General features: G+C 41.2%; 2 protein-coding genes across 5 annotated transcripts in view; both read left to right on the forward strand.

The window, feature by feature from the left end:
- MCOLN3 (mucolipin TRP cation channel 3) overlaps nt 1-12814 on the forward strand; it is a 32000-nt gene extending 19186 nt beyond the window's left edge. The window contains exons 7-13 of the mRNA XM_061186389.1: nt 2865-2964; nt 6270-6382; nt 6466-6615; nt 9771-9872; nt 9981-10103; nt 10992-11198; nt 12680-12814. Of these exons, the coding sequence (XP_061042372.1) occupies nt 2865-2964; nt 6270-6382; nt 6466-6615; nt 9771-9872; nt 9981-10103; nt 10992-11198; nt 12680-12814 (930 nt within the window). The remainder of the gene's footprint in view (nt 1-2864; nt 2965-6269; nt 6383-6465; nt 6616-9770; nt 9873-9980; nt 10104-10991; nt 11199-12679) is intronic.
- Nucleotides 12815-16700: 3886 nt separating this feature from the next.
- MCOLN2 (mucolipin TRP cation channel 2) overlaps nt 16701-20485 on the forward strand; it is a 62378-nt gene continuing 58593 nt past the window's right edge. Inside the window, exon 1 of one of the 4 annotated variants that reach the window (XM_061186394.1) lies at nt 16701-16739. Coding sequence is in view for 1 of the 4 variants with exons in the window: in XM_061186390.1 (XP_061042373.1) it covers nt 17470-17546 (77 nt within the window). In the remaining 3 variants the exon portion in view is untranslated. Of the gene's footprint in view, nt 16740-17371; nt 17547-17915; nt 17995-18522; nt 18596-20485 lie in introns of those variants that run through there. The other 3 variants (XM_061186390.1, XM_061186391.1, XM_061186392.1) reach the window with 3 other exon arrangements.

Consider the following 20485-nt stretch of genomic DNA (forward strand, 5'->3'; position numbering starts at 1 on the left):
AGGTGTATAAACATCTAGGATTCTTGTATTCACTTGAGCTGACTCTTTTATCATTATGAAATGGCACTCATTAACCCTAGTCATATTCTTTGCTCAAAAATTTACTTTGTCTGATGTTAATATAGCCATTCCAGCTTTCTTTTGATTAGTGTTAGTATGGCATATCTTTTTCCACCCATTTAAACTTATTTGTGTCATATTTAAAGTGGGTTTCTTGTTAGGCAACATATAGTTGAGTCTTGCTTTTTTTATCCAACCTAAAAATCTCTACCTTTTAATTAAGGTGCTTATTACATCATTTAAATTGCATGTGATTGTTAATATGATTTCTCTCGTTTTCTGCCTTCTTCTTTTTTTTTTAATTTAATTAATTAATTTATTTATTTATGGCTGTGTTGGGTCTTCGTTTCTGTGCGAGGGCTCTCTCCAGTTGTGGCAAGCGGGGGCCACTCTTCATCGCGGTGCGCGGGCCTCTCACTGCTGCGGCCTCTCTTGTTGTGGAGCACAGGCTCCAGACGCACAGGCTCAGTAATTGTGGCTCACGGGCCTAGTTGCTCCGCGGCATGTGGGATCCCCCCAGACCAGGGCTTGAACCCGTGTCCCCTGCACCGGCAGGCAGACTCTCAACCACTGCGCCACCAGGGAAGCCCCTCTGCCTTCTTTTGAATTGAGTATTTTTTAGGATTCCATTCTATCTCATATGTTATCTTATTAACTATAACTCTTTGTTTTATATTTTAGGGTTTCTAGTACACATATGTAACCTATTACAGCCTACCTTCAAGTGATGGTATACCACTACATGTATAGCATAAAAACCTGACAGTATATTTCCATTTCTCCCATCTTGGCCTTTGCGTTATTGTTGTCATACAATTTACTTCCAGATATAAACTGGAACAATACATTGTTATTATTTTCACTTTAAACAGTCAGTTATCTTTTAAAGCAACTTAAATAATAAAAAGTCTTTATATTTGCCTATGTAGTTATCATTTCCAGTGCTTCATTCTTTTGTGTAGCTCCAGGTTTCCATCTGGTATCATTTTCCTTCTGCATGAAGGGCTTCCTTTAACATTTCTTATAATGCAGATCTGCTGGTAATAAGTTCTTTCAGCTTCTGTATGTCTGAAAAAAATATTTCACCTTCATTTTTTAAGGATAGTTTCACTAGGTATAGAACTCTAGTTTGACTGTTTTTTCCCCAGTACTTTAAAGATGTTGCTCTTTTACAAACTAAAAATACGAACAATACAAACTGCTGTTGCTGCTAAGAAATCTGCTGTCTTCTTCATCTTTGTTCTTCTGTATGGGATGTATTTTCCCTCCTCTGGCTGCTTTAAAATTTTTCTCTTCATCTCTGATTTTAACAGTTTGATTCTGATATGCCTTGATGTAGTTTTCTTCGTGTTTCTTGTATTTGGGGTTCATTGAGTATCTTGGATCTATGGGTTTATAGTTTTCATTATATTTGACATTTACTCAGTGTTATTTCTTCAAATATTTTTCTGTCTCTTTCCCCCCACTCTTCAGAGATTCCAATAATATGTATATTTGGGCACTTGAAGTTGTCCCACAGCTCTCTTTCTTTTTTTTTTTTCAGTCTTTTTTTCTCTTTCTTTCATTTTGAATAGTTTTATTGCTGTGTTTTCAAATTCACCAATCTTTTTTTTTCTGTACTATCTAATCTGTTGTTAATTACACCCAGTATTTTTTCTTCATCATTTAAAGAATTCAGCTTCTTCTAAACCTTACTTAGATGTGATTGACATTAAGCCAAAATTTATTTAATGAGCACCTATTACTTGTAAGACCCTGAGGCTCTTTGTGTGGGAAAAGCATGGTTTTTCCTTGGCAAGAATTTCTGACTCATTCAAATAATACTGAGCATCTTCCTTATGTGAAGTTGTGGGCTGGTTTCCTCAGCAGCAATGTCCTTGGTTGCTTGTCAAGGGAAGAAACTTACAGTCCAACATGAGGAGAAACAGAGTAACTAAACTTATTAAGTTTATTTGAAATCTTATATCTGAAGTGGTATCTGATTACCCCACACGAAGATTTTCAATAAAACTCATTCAAATGACAGACTTTAAAAGAACTTTTCTTTTTCTTTAGGACTTGAGAGAAGAGGCACCAAAAACAAAAACAAAACCCCCAAACCAGACTAATTTCCTTAGCTCGCCTTCTTGGTCTATGCAAGGGGAAAGTGGAAGGAGCTAGAAGGGGAAGACAATGGAAGAACTATGAAAGGTGTTCTGGCATGGCTTTGTCCCCTTTGGTGCCTGGTGTCCCAAAATGGTTATCATTGAAGCCAGACATGCTGTTGGTTCCCTGTGACCACACCTTTTATAATACATGTGGTTCTATAGTGATGAAGAAATCTGGTCCTAGAAGGAAAATCAAAAAAGGTCCATTTGAAATGTTTCAAGACAGAAATAATGAGCATCTGTGTTAGTAAGAATTACAACAACATTAAAAGTCTATCCCTAGCTGAGGCCCTGCTGGGAAGCGGAGGAAAACATACTTGTACTCGCTCTTGCTCATTGTAAGAGGGCATCTAGAGGCGCTTAGAATGGGAAGGAGGGGGAGATTCTTTTGTTTTATAAGTGGTTCAGGGCTTGAATACTGTCCTGGAAACAGGATTGTAGAGACTAAATGTTCTCTATGGAAGATCTAGTTCAACTTTCTCAGCTCACAGAGAAATAAAAAGAACTTCCCAAGGTTGAACAGAGTTAGCAACAGGTCAAAGATGAGAGTCTGGGTCTCCTGTAACTTTGGAAGAATTGTTTACTAATTAATGCATAGAGACATCTTGGCTTTACAAACTATAGGTATGTTTTTTACCCTTTTCCTGTTCTTCACAGATAACATTTGACAACAAAGCCCACAGTGGAAGAATTAAGATAAGTTTAGATAATGACATTTCCATCAAAGAATGTAAAGACTGGCATGTATCTGGATCAAGTAAGTGATGAATTTTACTAGGTTTAAAGATGGTTATTAAATAATATTAAATGGTTATTAAATTACTTGTCCCAAGGATATGTGGAGCATTAAATGAAAGAATTAGACCATACCCAAGTCCCTAATTCTCTGCAAGTAGATCAATTCATTGTAGTTATCTGATGTTCCAAGTAATTCCCAAGTTATTAGTAATCAAAATGGCTTTTCCTGCCTTCTCCATGTGCCCTCACTGGCCCACTCCTTACCAAAAAGAAAAAAATGCTTATAATCCCCCCAGCAAAAAGAAAATCACATATACTCAAACCAATGTTTATCGAGTGCTTATTGCATAAGTATAATACTTCCACCTACATCTTCCTCACTTCAATATTTTAAAATATCTTTGAGATAGGTAACATCCCTATTTTTACAGATGAGGAAACTAAGGCTCAGTGAATGTTGGTGTGTATGGGGTCATACAGCCAGGGAGAAGTCAGGTAGGATTTGACCCTGAAGTATCCCACACCTTATAATTATCTTCTATCTAGGTCAAAAAAGTAGATGAAATAAGGAAAGGGTGCATTCCTAGAAATACGGACACAAACTAAGGTATAAACTGAGTATCACTGAGAATTTTGGAGCTGAACTGGATAACACTGACTGGGAAGAATTGATCTAATTTCCTAGTCCCTTGTATTGATATGTAGTGGTGTGTCGTGCTAGACTTTAATGATTAGGTCAGAGGGTCTCGGATTCTAGTGAGCAGACGCATCATTCCAAGTACCTGCTAAGATGCAGTTTCTCCAACTTCATACAAGACAGTCTGTAGGTCTGGGGGTGAGACCCAGGAATGTGCAGGGAGTCCTTATTCAGACCATACTTGTATAATAATTGCTTTAGGGTTTCCTACTAATGGATTCACGAAGTTCAGATGTAGTAATGAGATAGTATGAGTAAATAAAATAAAATAAAATTTCTTCATTCTAGTATTCTTTTCACTAATAGGTAACTTCAAATATATGAAGATCTTGAATCACAAACTTTTATTTCAATCACAAAGTTGTTTATTTGAAACACAAGCCTGTTTTGTCATCTGTAAGCATTGTAATACTTCTCCACAAACTTGACAATAGGGAAAATGAGAGCATATGAAGGTGCCTGGAACATAGGCTTTCTCTCAAATGTTTGTTTCTTTTTTCTTTTTTTTTTTTTTTTTTAATTTATTTATTTGGTTGTGCTGGGTCTTAGTTGCAGCTCATGGGTTCCTTAGCTGTGGCATGTGAACTCCCAGTTGTGGCATGCATGTGGGATCCAGCTCCCTGACCAGGGATCGAACCCGGGCCCCTTGCATTGGGAGCACAGAGTCCTAATCACTGTGCCACCAGGGAAGTCCCTAAATGTTTGTTTTCTTGAATTTTAAGTTTTTCTGAAGTAGATTTAGTCCTTCGTGTAACAATTAGATGCCTCTTGACAAAATTACGGATGCTTCATTTCAGAATAGTCTTGAGTTCTTTCTATCAGCATAGAGCAGTACAACTTGTTAAGTAAAGACACGCTCTGTAAGAGAGCATGTGACAGCCAGCCCTCTGCCCACCTCTCTTCACCTGGCTCTGCTCATGCTGGGAGGACTGATTCTCAGAATCTCTTCATGGGTGGCTCTGCCTTGTCACTCAGGTCTCAGCTAAAACCCACTGCCTCTTTGGTGAGGCCTTCCTTCATTGTGCGGTATAAGTGAACCTTTCTTTTCCCCATTCCCCCACCCAAAGCTCCCTCAACAATGGTGGTCAAACTTTAGTGTTACCTGGAGAGCTTAGGAAAATGCAGTTTCTGATTCACTGGGTCTAGGGTAAGGCAGGAGAATGTGTATTCCTAACAAGTTCCCAAGGGATGCTAAGAGCCACTAACACAGAGTGATGGATGCTGGAGACAGACTGCAAAGGTTTGAATCCTGACTTTGCCACTTACTGGCCGTGGAAACTTGGGCAAGTTCTGTGACCTCTCTGTGCTTCAGTTCTCACCTGCAAAGTAGGATAATCACACCTACCTCGTGGGTGTTGCTGTGAGGTGCAAGTGAGTTAAAAACTATAAAATTCTTAGAACTATGCTCGGCAGGAAATGCACTCAATACATGTTAGCTATTTGGATTTACTTTCTTCATATCACTTACTCCTATCAGAAAATAATTTGTTCATTTACTTGTTTACTTTTTTCTCTTATGTCGCTGGAGTAGAATAGAAGTTCCACAAGGTCAGGGGCTTTGTCTGTCTTGTTCACCCGTTATACTCTCAGCATGTAGAAACACACCTGATGCTTAATAAGTATTTTGTACCTAGATAAGTATATTTAAATAGGATATGCAGGAACCCTAACGGTATTAAGAACAAAAGACTACAAGCTGATAAATAAAGATCTTTGATGGATGGTTGTGATGATTTTTAAAAGAAGGACTTTTAGTCTCCTTTAAATACTCATGGAAGAATCTGTATCAGAGCCTTTTCTCTTTGTTGTCTTTGTGCAAAGAATGCTTGAATTATTTAAATTATTCTAAACATGAGTGTGAAGGATCCGTATAAAACTTGAAAATGCTTCTGAAGGATGCAAAAAGAAGACTTGAATCAATTAAAAGGCACACTATGTTTTTGGACAAGTGATTCAACCTGATGAATATGTCAAGTCTTCCTAAATTAATCTATAAATTCAACATGATTCCCCCCCAAAATTACCTGTAGGATTTTTATTGAAATTTGACAATTTGGTCCTGAAGAATATATGGAAAAATAACAATCAAGACTAGCCAGCAGAAATTCTAGGAAAGAGTAATGAGAGGTATTTTTCTGAGGCATTAAAACACACAAAAACGTCAGAAGGGTAAGATATGGTACTTGAATACAAATGGCCATTTGGTACATGGTAAAGACGGCATTTCAAATCATTTGCTCTTTTAATTGGCAAAAATTAAAGAATATGGAGAAGATGTGGAGATATGTGTAGGTATGTAAACTGGCATGATCTTTTTGGAGAGCAATTTCTTAGAACTTTTTTTAGAAAGATGTATATGCCTTACCCCAACAATTCCATCTTTGGGTATTCATTCACCTAAAGGATCACTTGCACCTGTGCACAAAGAAGACCTGGAGAATGGTTTGTAGTAGGGAAAACCAGATTACAATCCAAGTGTCCTTACGAATATAGTATTGTACATCTATACTGAAGTATGCAATGCAGCAGTTAAAATAAATGAGGCTAAAAATGAAAAGAAAAGAAAGAAGTATATGTCACCATATTAATGTTCCACTGCCTAAGCAGGTAATCCACTTTCCTTCCAGTTCAGAAGAACACTCATTACATGATGATCTTTGATGCCTTCGTTATTCTGACATGCCTGGCTTCGTTAATCCTGTGTGTTCGATCTGTGGTGAGAGGACTTCAGCTTCAGCAGGTAGGGATCACTGCTTTCTAGGAACGTGATGGACATTTTGATTGATGGAGAAATTCACCGTGCCTCCCCTCTTTTCCCGAAAGGAATTTGTCAATTTTTTCCTCCTCCATTATAAGAAGGAAGTTTCTGTTTCTGATCGAATGGAATTCGTCAATGGATGGTATATTATGATTATTATTAGTGACATATTAACCATTACTGGATCAATTCTGAAAATGGAAATCCAAGCTAAGGTAAAATTTTTTCCTATTTATGTCATTGTTAGTATCAGATTTGCATTAAAGGTCATTTATTTTTTCCAAAACGTTAAGAATTCGCAGAGTAAATTATTTCTTTCAAACATTATATTGAGTAAACCTGAAATAACAGTAATTTGTAAAACTCTAGTCCAGAAATCTTTTAGGCTGAGTTTTCCAAAGTGTGATTCACAGTCCTCTGCATCAGGATCATTTGGGTAGTTGGTAAATACCCCACGTTAGACCTACTGAATGTGAACTCTGGGGGTGGGGCCTGTGAATTCTTACACACACCAAAAGTCATACACACGCCAAGGTAACTAAGGTAAAAGGTGTTTTTTGTTGTTCTTACAAGAAATACCAGAATCTTCAACAAAAAGAGTCAGCTGGGGGCAGGTGGAGGGAAGTGAGGCCAAACTACTATTGTGTGAGTCCTTGCAATTGTTCCCTTTGTCCATTCATATTGAGAATATTCCCATTTTCCTACTTTTCCTATTTATGTACTACAAGGTTTTCCATTTTAAGTTAGGACTAATCCAGCCTGGATATCAACCCTCCCCCAAAACAAAAATCAAAAACAAAACAAAACAAAACAAAACGAATACTGTTCAAACTAATCTTGTTCAAATTTATATTTTTCTAGCCTGACTACAACTAAATATGAGTATGATCCATGTGGGGAGCCTCTTATGGTTCAGATTCCTGGGCAGAGACCCCAAATGCAATGGCTCAGTTAAGACAGGAGTTTATTTCTCCCTCATGTAATAGGGTGAATTTTACGTGCTGGCAAGTTGCTCAGCTCCACACCATTCAGGAATCCAAGTTTGTCCCATCTTTTTCTCTGCCGACCATTAAGGGCTCACCCAGACTGCATGATTGATGCTGGGTTGCCTCACAAACAGATTGCAACCCATGGAAGGGAAAACCTGGTATGGTAGTAGGTCTCTCACAGTCTTATAACCTTGGCTCAGAATGGCAGCCTTCATTTCTGTCCAGTCCTACTGGATAGAATTTAGTCACAACTAACTGCAAGGGAGCTGGGGGAGATAACCCAGGCATGTACCTCAGAAAGAGAGAATGGGTTTAGGAGGCCATGGAGCAGCTGTCACTATATGCCAATGTAGTATATATCATTAGAATAGATGTTTAACTTTAGGGACCAAAAAAAGAGGAGTAGGGAGAGATTTGCAGCAAATCTTTATTTTTACCAACCTCACCTACCATTAACTTCAATGAGCCCTTAATGGTGTCCAACAATCTTTCTACATTTTTCTGGGCTATTCATTCCCCCTGTCTCCTAGCTGATCATTTCATATTTCTTCTCTTTTGAAACTTGTAATACTCCCTGCCCCATCCTCACTCTCAGCTGATGACCTCACTTCCTATTTCACAAAATAATAGAAACAAAATAGGAATTCCACAAATTCCCACTTCATTTATCTACCTTCCAGCATCAGTGCCCATATGCTTTGCTTTTTCTCTGCTACTGTAGATATATTATTTAGGTTACTATCCAAGGCCAACTCCTCCACCTCCTGCCTTTCAGATGCCGTCCCTGCTTGCTTACTCCAGGGCATGGCTCCAGCTATTCTTCCTCCTTTTCTCATGCATCCTCAATTTCTCATTCTCTACCACGACATTTCCATCAGCATGTTTTTTTTTTTTCTCCTTTCTAAAAAGGCAAAATCTCAACCTATTCTCCCTCCAGCTACTTCCCCATTTCTCTGCTCCCCTTTATACAGCAAAAGACCTCAAAAGAGTATTTAATCCTGTTTTTGACTCTGCTCTTCCCATTCCCTCTTGTATCTGTTCCAGTCAGGCTGCCCTGCCACTCCAGGGCAACGTTCCAATGACCTCTCATGTTGCTACATTCAATAATCAATTATTTATCCTCATTTTGACCTATCAGCAGTTTTTAGCACTGCAAGCACGCCCTCTTTGTTGATGAACTTTTTCACTGGCTGTCACTTACCTGGTTTTCCTCCTAAATCACTGGCTGGTCTTCTGACTTTCCATTGCTGGTTCCTTCTCATCTCACCAACCTATTAAAGTGACAGTATTTCAAGGCATGGTGCTTGGACATCTTCTTTTTCTGCCACTGTCTTGGTGATCACATCCTGTCCCATTGCGTTAAATAGTGTCTATTTTCCAGTGATTTTCAAATCTATATCTCCAGCTTGGAATTATTCCTTGAAGTCCAGTCTCAAATATCCAACTGTCTATTCCACATCTTCACTTGGATGTCTACCTGGCCTCACAAATTTAACATACCTGAAACAGAACTCCTGAAATCTCCACCCCCACAGTCCAAACCTGCTTCTCCATGGCCTTTCTAAGTTCAGTTAATGGCAACTCTTTTCAGTTGCTCAAGACAAAAGCCATAGCTTCATCCTCAACTCTTCTCTTTCACTAATCCCCTCTCCTCCATATCTCATCCAAGAGGAAATCCTATTGGTCTACCTTAAAAAAATCACCTCATCACCTTCACTGTTGCCAGCCTGGTCCAAGGCACCGTCAGCTCTCATCTGCATTATTGCAGTAACCATCTCACTCTTCCAACAATCTGCTCCCAACATATCACTCCTGTTCAGAGCTCTCAGTCTCCCCAGTCTATTCAGAATAAAAGGTAAAGTTTTTAAATTACACTCGTGAGGCCCTAAACTACCTGCCCCCTCACCTCTATGACTGCACACTCTCCCCCATAGCTCACTCCAGCCAGACTCACTATCTTGCGAGGCGCCCTCCTGCTTTGGGGCCTCTGCACTTACAGGTCTCTGTGCCTGGAAAGCTCTTCCACAAGATTTTTGCTTGGCTTGCTCCCTCACTCCCTTCATGTCTTTACTCAAAGGCCACCTTCTCAGTGATCACTCCACCCTATCTGAAATGCAACACACAGCCTTCCCTTATCCCCTCCCCTGAATTTTCTCCTCAGCACTTACCATCAGCTAATGTACTAAGGGTTTTGCTAATTTATTTCTATCATCTCTCTCTCCACATTAGAATATAAGCTTCATGAGGGCAGGGAATTTTGTTTGTTCACTGCTTTGTCTTTAGCATCTAGAACAGTGCCGACTCATTGCTACTCAACAAATAATTTTTGCCCAAAATGAATTTCTGCTACATAACTGATTATTTTTTCCACTCTGTTTTAGAGTCTGACAAGTTATGATGTCTGTAGCATACTTCTTGGTACCTCTACCATGCTTGTGTGGCTAGGAGTCATCCGATACCTTGGTTTCTTTCAGAAATACAATGTAAGGAATTCCATGGTTCTCCAAGCTGCTGGTATTTCTCTTTCAAAGTTATGGCACTGCTTTGTCTAAAGGGCAAAGGGATTCTAATGACCTCTCTTACTTTCCCAGCTCCTCATTCTCACCCTTCAGGCAGCGCTGCCCAATGTCATCAGGTTCTGCTGCTGTGCAGCTATGATTTATTTAGGCTATTGCTTCTGTGGATGGATTGTGCTGGGCCCTTACCATGATAAGGTACTGATAAACAATTTTTTTCCTGTTGTTATTAAGCTCTCAGAGTAGTGCCAGTGGCTTGTTATCCTTTTAAAATAAGCTCCTTTTACTTTGTGACTCAGCCTTAAAATGTTGTAGGTAATGTATCTATTGCCAAGTTTATAAATTGGTAAGGTAAGACCACCTTGAGAGGACAACTGATTCACTTGACTGCCTCAACTCCTTTTGTGGAATATGTCAGATAATTAAGTCTTTCTTAGCATCAGCGAAGTCAAGCTTGCCGATTTGATTCATCGATATATACTAGAGTGGGCTATTTAGTTAAGTCTTACTGAAATTTGACTTTATTTTAAAAAGTAGTATAGGGAGAAACTTGTAGAAATATTGAATATTTTGTTTACCAGAGTTATAGTCTTGACTATAATGCCATCATCTTAAATGGCATGAACTTTAAAATGAGAAGCATGAGTATGCGTGGTTGGGACCTGTGTTTCTCACAGAAGCATTTCAAGGATCTCTTTCTACCAAGGTAAAGGGGAGGGTAAAGCTTGACTCAGAAAAGCACTGAAGGTGCAGACCAGCTCTCCTATCTTCAGTTCAGGCTGCTCCTATTAAGAGGAGCATCTGAAGGAGCTGCTTCCTCCAAGAAATACAGTAGGCATGTACATCACAAGACAAATGCCTGGAGGAATGACTCCGTTTTCCTGGGTGTCTCCAATGTGTACATGTTATTAAACTTTTGTGTGATTTTCTCTTGTTAAAAAAAATGCTTGTGGTTACCCCAGGTTATTTGTTTGAAGGGGTAACTTGGGATATCTAGTCCCACTATTTTTAATATGGTGTCATGATCAAAGTCTCCAATGGGAAGGAACATGAAGTAAAGGGAACTTTTCTTTTTTGTTTTTCCAGTTCCGTTCTCTGAACATGGTCTCTGAGTGCCTTTTCTCGCTGATAAATGGAGATGATATGTTTGCCACATTTGCAATAATGCAGCAGAAGAGTTACTTGGTCTGGCTCTTTAGCAGGATTTACCTCTACTCATTCATCAGCCTCTTTATATACATGATTTTAAGTCTTTTTATTGCACTGATCACTGATACGTATGAAACAATTAAGGTAGGTTCGTCAAGAACAATGAAGAGCAGCATTTTCCTAGAACTTGTAGAGTGGCAATAAAATATAGTACCTGAGGGGGAGGGGATCAATGGAATGGTAATTTCTTCAGGGTAGAGAAGAAGGATCTCAATTTTAGATACTAAAAACAGAAATGAAAGAGAAATAGAATTTCTAGAATGTTGAAAGTTTTGTCTCTGAGTAATTGTGCTTTTTCAGACAGGGTTTCAAATCGTTTATTAGAATTATAAGGATCAGTAGATACTGAGTGAGTGAAACAGACAGTCAAAATTTTGTGGGAGCTTTTAAAATCCACTTTTCATAAAGAAAAATTGACCTCTTCATTTGGAATGAACCCCTGCGTGGGACTACCCCAGAGGCCTGGTCTCCAGAACAGTCAAGGGATTGATATGTCAAGTACGAGCCATGTGTGTGTTACACAGTCAGGAACATGATTTGAAAAGCTGTTATCATTCATATTGTCACTCCACATTGAATATTTAAAAATCAGTTTGAGCCCTTTGAAATATGGAAAGGCAGAATATATATCCATATGTATTTAAATTTCTAAAAACTTGATACTGTTAGGTATACTATTGGCATAGACACTTCCACTTGGGGACTTTTCTTTCTGAGCATGAGAGGGGAAATGAAACATGATGCCATGCGAATGGATAAGGAGAAAGGCCATCAGGAGTTGATGGATTATGAATTGATAATTACAAATACCTTGCTCACGAAGCCAGGGTTCTGACTTCATTCTTACCGAATCAGATGTCAGGAACCGACTGTCCTCAATACTTGCTTGGCAGACTTGCTTAGAGTCACCAAGGAGACTGGGAAAGAATATAGTTGTACCCGTCCAAATCCCTTCCCATGGTGCTCTGAAAATTCACTACCTTCAACTCTGCATGCAGAGAGCTATATATTTATATTATTCGAGGGTGACATCTGAGGTCTCAAAGAATAACATGAGTTGACAGCTCTGGATGACACAAGCCTAGACTCGTAGTTTAGATGTTCACCTTCTTCCATGGTCTCAGAGCACTTGTCAAATGGGCAAGTCCTTTCTGATCCTTGCTGGTCAGGGCCCATTCTAGAGATCTTAGACCCCCAAACTGATATAAATATTAGGCCTTTAAATAAATCTGTCTGTCTGGAAGAGATACTCCAGAAGGGTGTGCAGGCTGGATTTTACCTGGAAGGAGCTCTCAGATTCAGATTCAACATGCCCATTTTGGGTTGAATCAGACCCACAAAAGAGAGCCCAGGAGGGCACTGCAGAATCCTAGACCCACTTTTCCTTAGCCAAACCTAAGACTGGCTCTAGAGGCTACATCCCCATGAAAATACTTGGAAGCGAGTAAACTATCCCTTTAGAAAAATCCCCACCTCTGTAGCCAAATGATCCACTTTGAATTTGAAATAAAGCTGTTTTCAAGGGACTTATTAATGAAAACTTTTTTTTTTATTCTTCTGTATAGCATTACCAACAAGATGGCTTCCCTGAGACTGAACTTCGTATATTTATATCAGAGTGCAAAGATCTGCCCAATTCTGGAAAGTACAGATTAGAAGAAGACCCTCCAGTATCTATATTCTGCTGTTGTAAAAAGTAGCTATTAGGCTAATCTATGCCCTGGAGGGAACTATAATGTGTAGCTGAGTTGGGAGACAAAATGGATATTTTAAGATCAGATGTAATATGTTTGAAGACTATTCTTTTGAACAAATTGATGGCTATAATTCATCAAGAACTGTGTTTATATTTTAAAGCAATATTTAATGTCTTTGCAGCTTTATGCTGGGCTTATTTTTTTTTAAAACCTAACTTTGATGAGGCAAACTGTTGGATTCTTGTCCTGTTTATTTTTGCCATAGCTTTAGAATGTGTTTTCCATACCCTTCTCTACTATTGCTTCCAGTTATTCTGACTGTGCTGACTGTGTCATCAGTGGAAACAATGCCTGATCTGACCTCAGACAACTCACCAACCCTGGCCTGGACCATTCTCAGGGGCTGTCCTTGAGAGAGAGGATGATTGCTGTATATCCAGTAATCATTGCATTTTAAACTCTCTTAAAGGAAAGAATAAGAAAGAAAAAATCATCACCAGCTAACAGTCTCGTATTTGGCTCTGAAGGACAACTGTTATTTGATACTGCTTTTAGTTCTGGAGAAGATCAGGTTTTTTAGTATAAGTTTTCTCTTTTCCTTTAGTGTTAAAGGACAAAGTTGAAAGAGTATTCTATACATCTATGAAGATTAAACTGCATACCAAATGCATATTCGATCCCACAAGGATTGTTTTATTAGTACTTGCACAGCCTTGTGTCTCACAGAAAAGGGTAGCATTTTTTTCCTCCACATAAACTTCACTGTGAATATTGTTCTTGTCTGCCTATCCCAGAAAATTGTTGCATTTTTATTATTAGCCTGTCTCATGTTTTCTAGACTACTTTAAAAAATCCCCTTTGACATTGTAAATCAGTGAAAGTTTTATATGAAGGCAACCTGCTGGAGAAATTCAAGAAAAAGGTTTGTAAATTTAAACTTCCATGTTAGAGTACATTATTGAGCAAAAGATTCTTCTATTATTTGGTTATTGGTCATTATAAATGTGAATCAGGGTACAGAACTTTTTGTACTGTCATATACAGAACAGAACATAGACATTTGAAAGGAACAAAGCACAGCACAAAACAATGACTATTACTGCCCAGTAAGAAATGAGCCAGGACCTTTGCCATAAACAAATGATTTTTTTTTTAAATTTTTATTTATTTATTTATTTATTTATTTATTTATTTATTTATGGCTGTGTTGGGTCTTCATTTCTGTGCGAGGGCTTTCTCTAGTTGTGGCGAGCGGGGGCCACTCTTCATCACGGTGCGCGGGCCGCTCACCACCGCGGCCTCTCTTGTTGCGGAGCACAGGCTCCAGACGCGCAGGCTCAGTAATTGTGGCTCACGGGCCCAGCTGCTCCGCGGCATGTGGGATCTTCCCAGACCAGGGCTCGAACCCGTGTCCCCTGCATTGGCAGGCAGATTCTCAACCACTGCGCCACCAGGGAAGCACAACAAATGATTTTTTGAAAGTGAAAAACATAATACCTATTGTGAATTAATTTACTAATTTAGAATTGTTAGATTTGGTGCCTAGAAACTATAATTCATATCTTAGTATGTGTGATATTCACAACTTTCAACGATCTGACTTCAACTATCCTTAAGTGTCATACTCTTCCCCTCTTCCCCATCCCCAATCCCCTCAAACACGCAGGTTAAATATTTCCTAGAACCTTGCTATTTAAAGAGTGGTGAGTGGCAGCAGTATCGGCAACATCTTTTAGTTAGAAATGCAAGCCCTCAAGTCCCATTCCAGACCCACTGAATCAGAGTCCGTTTCAATATCATCCCCTGGCATTTCATTTGCACATTAGAATCTGAGATACTTGGAGCTGCCGTTTACAACTATTTCTCCCTCTATAGTGTTTTATAAGAACTTACCTATGGTTTATTTTTTAAATGATACTTTTACGTCTATCAATAATATATGCATCACCAATTACAGTTATTTATGTACACATATCTCCTCTCTACTTTGTGAAACTAGTTGTAGATTATTACAGATGTGAAACTGTTTACAGAAACTGCTCCAAATTAGGCGAGCTACTGAAGTGTAGCCGTGGTTAGTCATGTCTTAGTAGTGTAGTGGTGTGGTGAGAATAAAGGTTTAGGAGACTGAAAGATTGAATAAAAATCTAGGACCTACTACATATTCTATGGGTGACCTCAGGGAAGTAACTTAAACCTCTCTGAACCCATGTCCTCATTTTGATAGGGAGATGACAGTACACAGAACGCTGAGCATTCAGTGAGATAACATATAAATCAACCTTGGTACCTAGTGGGGCTCAGGGTTTCTTCTGGCCCCTTTGAAGCACAGGGCCCTTGTACATGGTAGATGTTCTTAATAAATGCAACGTTAACAATGGATTTTCCTTTTAACTACCCACCAGTAAATTATTCAGTAGAATTGCCCTGCCTTTAGAAAACACTTATAACGAGAAGTTTGCTGATACAAAAAGATGTTATCCCAGTTTACAATCCCCTTCTAAAGGGACTGTGGTCCCTAGTGGAGTCCTAGTATTTTGAAGTTAAGGGTTGTCCCTTCATAGTGGCTTTTCTTTGAATTAAAAAGGCTTAAAAAATCTTTAGCATAAAAATTGTATATATAGATACTATATATATAATATATATGATATATAAGTGTATATATATACTATATGTGTAAATATAATATTTCTTATACTTCCTCCAACACTCTCCAATGAAGTCACAGTTTGCCTCTTTACACCAGAGTCCACATCCTTCCCACAAGAACAGCGCTGTAACATTTCCTCTCCTTTTCTTCTAAAAAGGAACCATGCCACTGTTGCACCCACCTGCAGGGACTGAGACTACACAAACGGGAACTTCCAAGCCTGTCTGTGCCCAGTGGGCATCTCTGATGAAACGGACTCTAAAATAAGGCATTTGCCTAATAGCCTACTGGAAGTGACTTTCAAAAGGGGGCATAAAGAAAAAAAAATGTTGGGACCTCCCAGGTGGTCCAGTGGGTAAGACTCCGCGCTCCCAGTGCAGGGGGCCAGGGTTTGATTGTTGGCCAGGGAACTAGATCCCGCATGCGTGCAACTAAGAAGTCCACATGCCGCAACTAAAAAGATCCTGCATGTGGCAACGAAGACCCAGCACAGCCAAAATAAATAATTTTTAAAAAAATCTTTAAAAAAAAAAAGAAAAGAAAAAAATGTTGCCTGCCATTTCAGTTTTACAAGGATCAAGCCTTTAGCCACTACAGTCGCCCATGGACAGTGCCCCCTGAGGGGAATTCAGGATGGAGAAAAATAGGGAGCATTCTGGGCTTTGTATACACCTAGATAGTTAAGATGCATATTTAAGGGAAAATTTCAGTGACCCCAGATTCTTCTCATACATAGAAAAGCACTAAAATCATTAACTTGAGATGTCTGTTCTTTGTGATTAGCCGTAATCTTTGGATGTTCCAGGACGTGTTTTTGTTTTGTTTTGTTTTTTCCCACAGCAAAAAAATTCAGGCATATCCTGGCTCCTCCCTTACCTCGCATCAGCTCCTTAGAGCTATCTGATGGACTGTTTCCAGGGCTATAGTCCTCAGTAAGGTCCTTGAATAAAACTTAACTCACAACTTTTGAGTCGTGTGTTTGTCTTTCAGTGGACAGGGGGGTCAGTTATGTATGCTTTTATATGCCTTATGTATTTCCAACTGCTTCTACCTGGAGATGCATATTAAAATAATTACCTGGCAGAATATTCTTTGCCCTTGTTAAACCCAGAGACCTCTTAAACATTTGCTGATTCAAACAGCCTGGAACTCGTGGACTTTGCTGCTGCTGCTGCTGCTGCTGCTGCCACCAATAGGAATAGGGCTCCCTGGAAAAGAGGCTGTTGGCTCGTCGGAACTTCCAAGTCAACATCACCCACAGCTGAAAGTGGCATTTGGGTAAGTGACCGCGACCCTCATCTCTAAGATTCATGTCCCATTTCCGACAGGCGTCTCCCTTTGAAGCTCCGGGAGGGAAGAGCAGCAGTGGCTGCAGACCAGCACGTGGGCTTACCGAGTCCCAAGGCTCGGGTCTTGCAGGTCTGCGCCGTCCCTCTGTGCCCGCCCCGGCCACGTGGACGCTCACTCCCCGCGCAGGAGGCCCGCCCCAGCTTCCCCGCGCGAGCTAACAGCGATTCGTTTCTCTTTCCCTTGTGCGCCCGTAGCACTTTTAACATCTCCGAAGCATGACCCTTGTCACAGAGTTTTGTGATCGTGCACTTCAGAATAAAAACACGTCAAAATGAATGAACTTTTCATTTAACGTGAAGTCCTGGAGGGAAAGGATCTGGTCTTTCTCATCTCGGTGCCCACAGTACTCAGCCCTGGGCTTGGCATTCAGTGAATATGGCCTGTGTCTTGAACGCATCAAAATACAAATGACTTTTAAAATGGGCAAAGGAATGGATGTAGGAAACAAGAAAAGAATGCCGAAATCAAGGAAAGAATGTAGAGTCAGGAGCCCCGCAGGGCAGGGAGTGCACAGCCCGGCCGCCCGGGGGCGGTGTGGAGGGCGCACCGGCAGCCCAGCGTTCCACCGCGTGGGCCCCTTTTGAAGGCGCTTCTCCCCGGCCCTACCGCCCGGCCGCCACCCTGGAGGCCTCCTTCCCCCGTCGCTCCGGGCAGCACCATGGCTCGTGGCGTGCAGGCGCTGGACCTGCCGGTGCGGAGCAGAGCCTCAGGTCCGTCCCGGGGGTCTCAGTGCAGGTCAGTACCCCAGGGCCGATCGCCGTGGAGCCCCCCTCTATCCCACAGCCGTTCCTCGGGCGCCCACCGCCACCCCCTCCCCGGGCTGCTTTCCTCCACGGGTCTCCTGACGCGCGCACCTCTGCTCTATCTCCCACCACGCGCCGCCTGCCACCTGCCTCCCGGGGCTCAGAGAGGCCAGCTCGCTGACTCGAGGAAAAAGTACCCCAGGGCACCAAGTTGAGACGCTCTCCGCAGGCTCCCCAGCCCGGGCCGGAGGCGACTGTGGGGAGGTGGGGACTCGGGGCGGGGCGGGAACGCCTGGCCACGAGCCCCTTCCCCGCCGGCGCGCACCGACCAGCCTGGCAGCCCGCCGCCGACGCCGCCCGAGGGGTGCCAGCCGCCCCCGCGACTCGCCGCGCCTGCCAGAGGGCCAGGGTCTGCGCGCCCCGGGCGGCTGGTAGGAAGGGTAAGAGAGAGGCGCTAAGAGGAGGGAGGCCCGCCTAGGGAGGGATCCGACTTCAGGGGAGGCGTTCCCGGCAAGGCTGAAACGCGTGCAGTGAACGGTTTCTCCTGCTCCGAATCCCGAGAGCCGTGGAAAGGTTTGAAGGCGCAGGCCTGGCCCGGCAGCCCGATCCTTTTCCCCAGGCCGGGAAGCAGAGGAAAGACCGGGTGATTTCAGGTTAATTGTCAGATGAGGCGCCTGAACTGTGTCTTTCTGGGTATTGAGCTCTGGAGAAACCCTCATCAAGTGGATGGCTTTCCTGTTCTAGACTAGAGCTTCCTCGCTGCCTTGCTTATAGTAACTGCTTGCAGTTAGTTAAATCAGGCTGGGCTTTGCCTTCCGGAACAAACAGGCCTTTTCCTCAGGTGGGAGGGTGATAGCGTGTTTAACCCCAGTTCCTCTGCCTTTATGAAAAGGCGTACAGTTCAGCCCGGTGGCGCTACCAGTGGGCCCCAACTTCTTGGTCAAAGCTCCAACCACCCAGCCGTGCAGCTGAGCCGGGGGCGGGGAGTGCATACAAACAGGCCTTCGCTCCCCTCTTAAAGCTCGCAAAACAAATACAGTGGTGGGTGGTTAAACTTTCTTAAAATAGCGTGGAGACTTTCCAGCACAGCGCTCTCGATATTAAATACAAATGGACTTAACGCCAGCAAGGAAAGCCAGAATTCAAGAGGAGGATTTATTTGATCTCTGGTCACTGTCCAGATAAGTACTTAACTAATTCCAAGCAACTGTGGTATATATTTTTTAGACTTTTGACGGACCAATTTTGAATTAGAAGACAAAACTTTGGTGCAGCTTTTTTGGACAACTGGATACCTGTGAATGTCACATCAAAATGACTGGATATCGTGTAATTTATAAACCATCTCTCTTAATGCTAAGTGTTTATTTTTAATAAGGCAGAGGGGTAGAAGTTATACACTGCTTCCATCTACCATAGCCCTAAAATCACTGTCCTAAAAGGTAGGGAGCAAATTGACCCTGGGTTTATTTACTATCTTTTGCTTGGACTGATAAACAGGCTTGTGCTTATGGTAGGTATGGTGTGTATAAAATTTTTTTTTTTTTTAACTTGAATTTAGGTTTTTTCTTAGCACATTTCCTCAGGACTTAAATGGTTTTATCATGTCCAGTGAGTATCTTCAGAAGCTCCCATTTTTAGAGTAGAGGACACACACTTGGGTGTGCACATAAGTAGGTTTTGAATGGATTCTAATTTGAAATATACATATGTCCGGTTGTACAGTACCAGTGGGAGATAGGATTTTGTTTCGTCACACACTGAGAATGGAAGAAGTCCGTAAGAAAGAGGTAGGAGAGGTCGCTTATGGATGTTAGGATGCAAATTCTGATATGTAATGTTGAGGGAATCAACTATATGGTTCTCCCAGACGTGAGATGTGGACTTCACACTTCAGGACCTGCTCACCATCTCTGTGATGCACTAACCACACAGCACAAGTTTGGGGGAATCTGGTAGCTTCTTCCTATTGAGTCAACATTCTCGAGATTTTAGCTTATCTTCCTCTAAATACTTTAAGATGAGTTAAACTCCCGTTACTGTGAACTCTCCCTTCTTCTTTAGCAAACCTTCTGTAATGCAGGTTCTGTGGCTTGGATCCTTTAAAAACAGGCACATTTCCCACACGTCTCCTGACCAGTTCCATGCAGAGGCCATCGTAATAGTGCCAATTGTATTTAGTCTCCTGCACATAAAAACGGGTAAATCCTGATGAAGTGTTTGAGGGGGCCATGTTCTTTTCTCCCAAGGAGGAGCATATAAAAAATGTTGTTTTTAACAATAAAATAATGCATATAAAATGTCTTAATGAAGCAAGTAGGAAGAGTAGGGAGACAAATTTTGTACAGAATGGCAGAGAATACAGAACTGAAAGTCAGGGATGATTGTATATGGCAGCTAATCACTTTGGCTAGGTCTCAGTGAAGTGAAACCCAGAATAAGACAATTCTTGAAACTTAATGAAAAAACAGGTGTCTTCCTGTGGCTACAATTTTTAAAGTGGCCAAAATAGTGGCCAAAGAAAACCTTTTGGGCTATGAAAATTAAATGTGGAATTTTCTCTGAGGCTGGGCTGTTCTCTCTAGCTGAGGCCTGGAGTCCAAGCCCCACATGTCAGTTCCCAAGAAGGAGATCACCCTTCAGTGAGCTCTTACATCATGTGTTCTGGGCTTCATAGAGAAAAGTAATCTTATTTCCAGACCTCATTTTCTTTATCAAACTGCAATATTCTTTTCAGTATCAAATGCGTAAAGCCATGTTTTGGTTTGTTTACATATTTGTTTGCTTTGGCAATCTTCTGGGGTTTTTCCTTCTCACTTTCCTCAGCCTAACTCTAGCTGAGCTTTCTACTCTGTTTTGAGCTTGGACCCCATTTTCTTTTCCCTGGTGTGAGGAGAGAGCTTTCGGGGTATGTTGCCCATAGATATTTCT

The sequence above is a fragment of the Eubalaena glacialis genome, chromosome 3 (assembly GCF_028564815.1).
Source record: "Eubalaena glacialis isolate mEubGla1 chromosome 3, mEubGla1.1.hap2.+ XY, whole genome shotgun sequence".
Lineage (NCBI taxonomy): Eukaryota > Metazoa > Chordata > Mammalia > Artiodactyla > Balaenidae > Eubalaena > Eubalaena glacialis.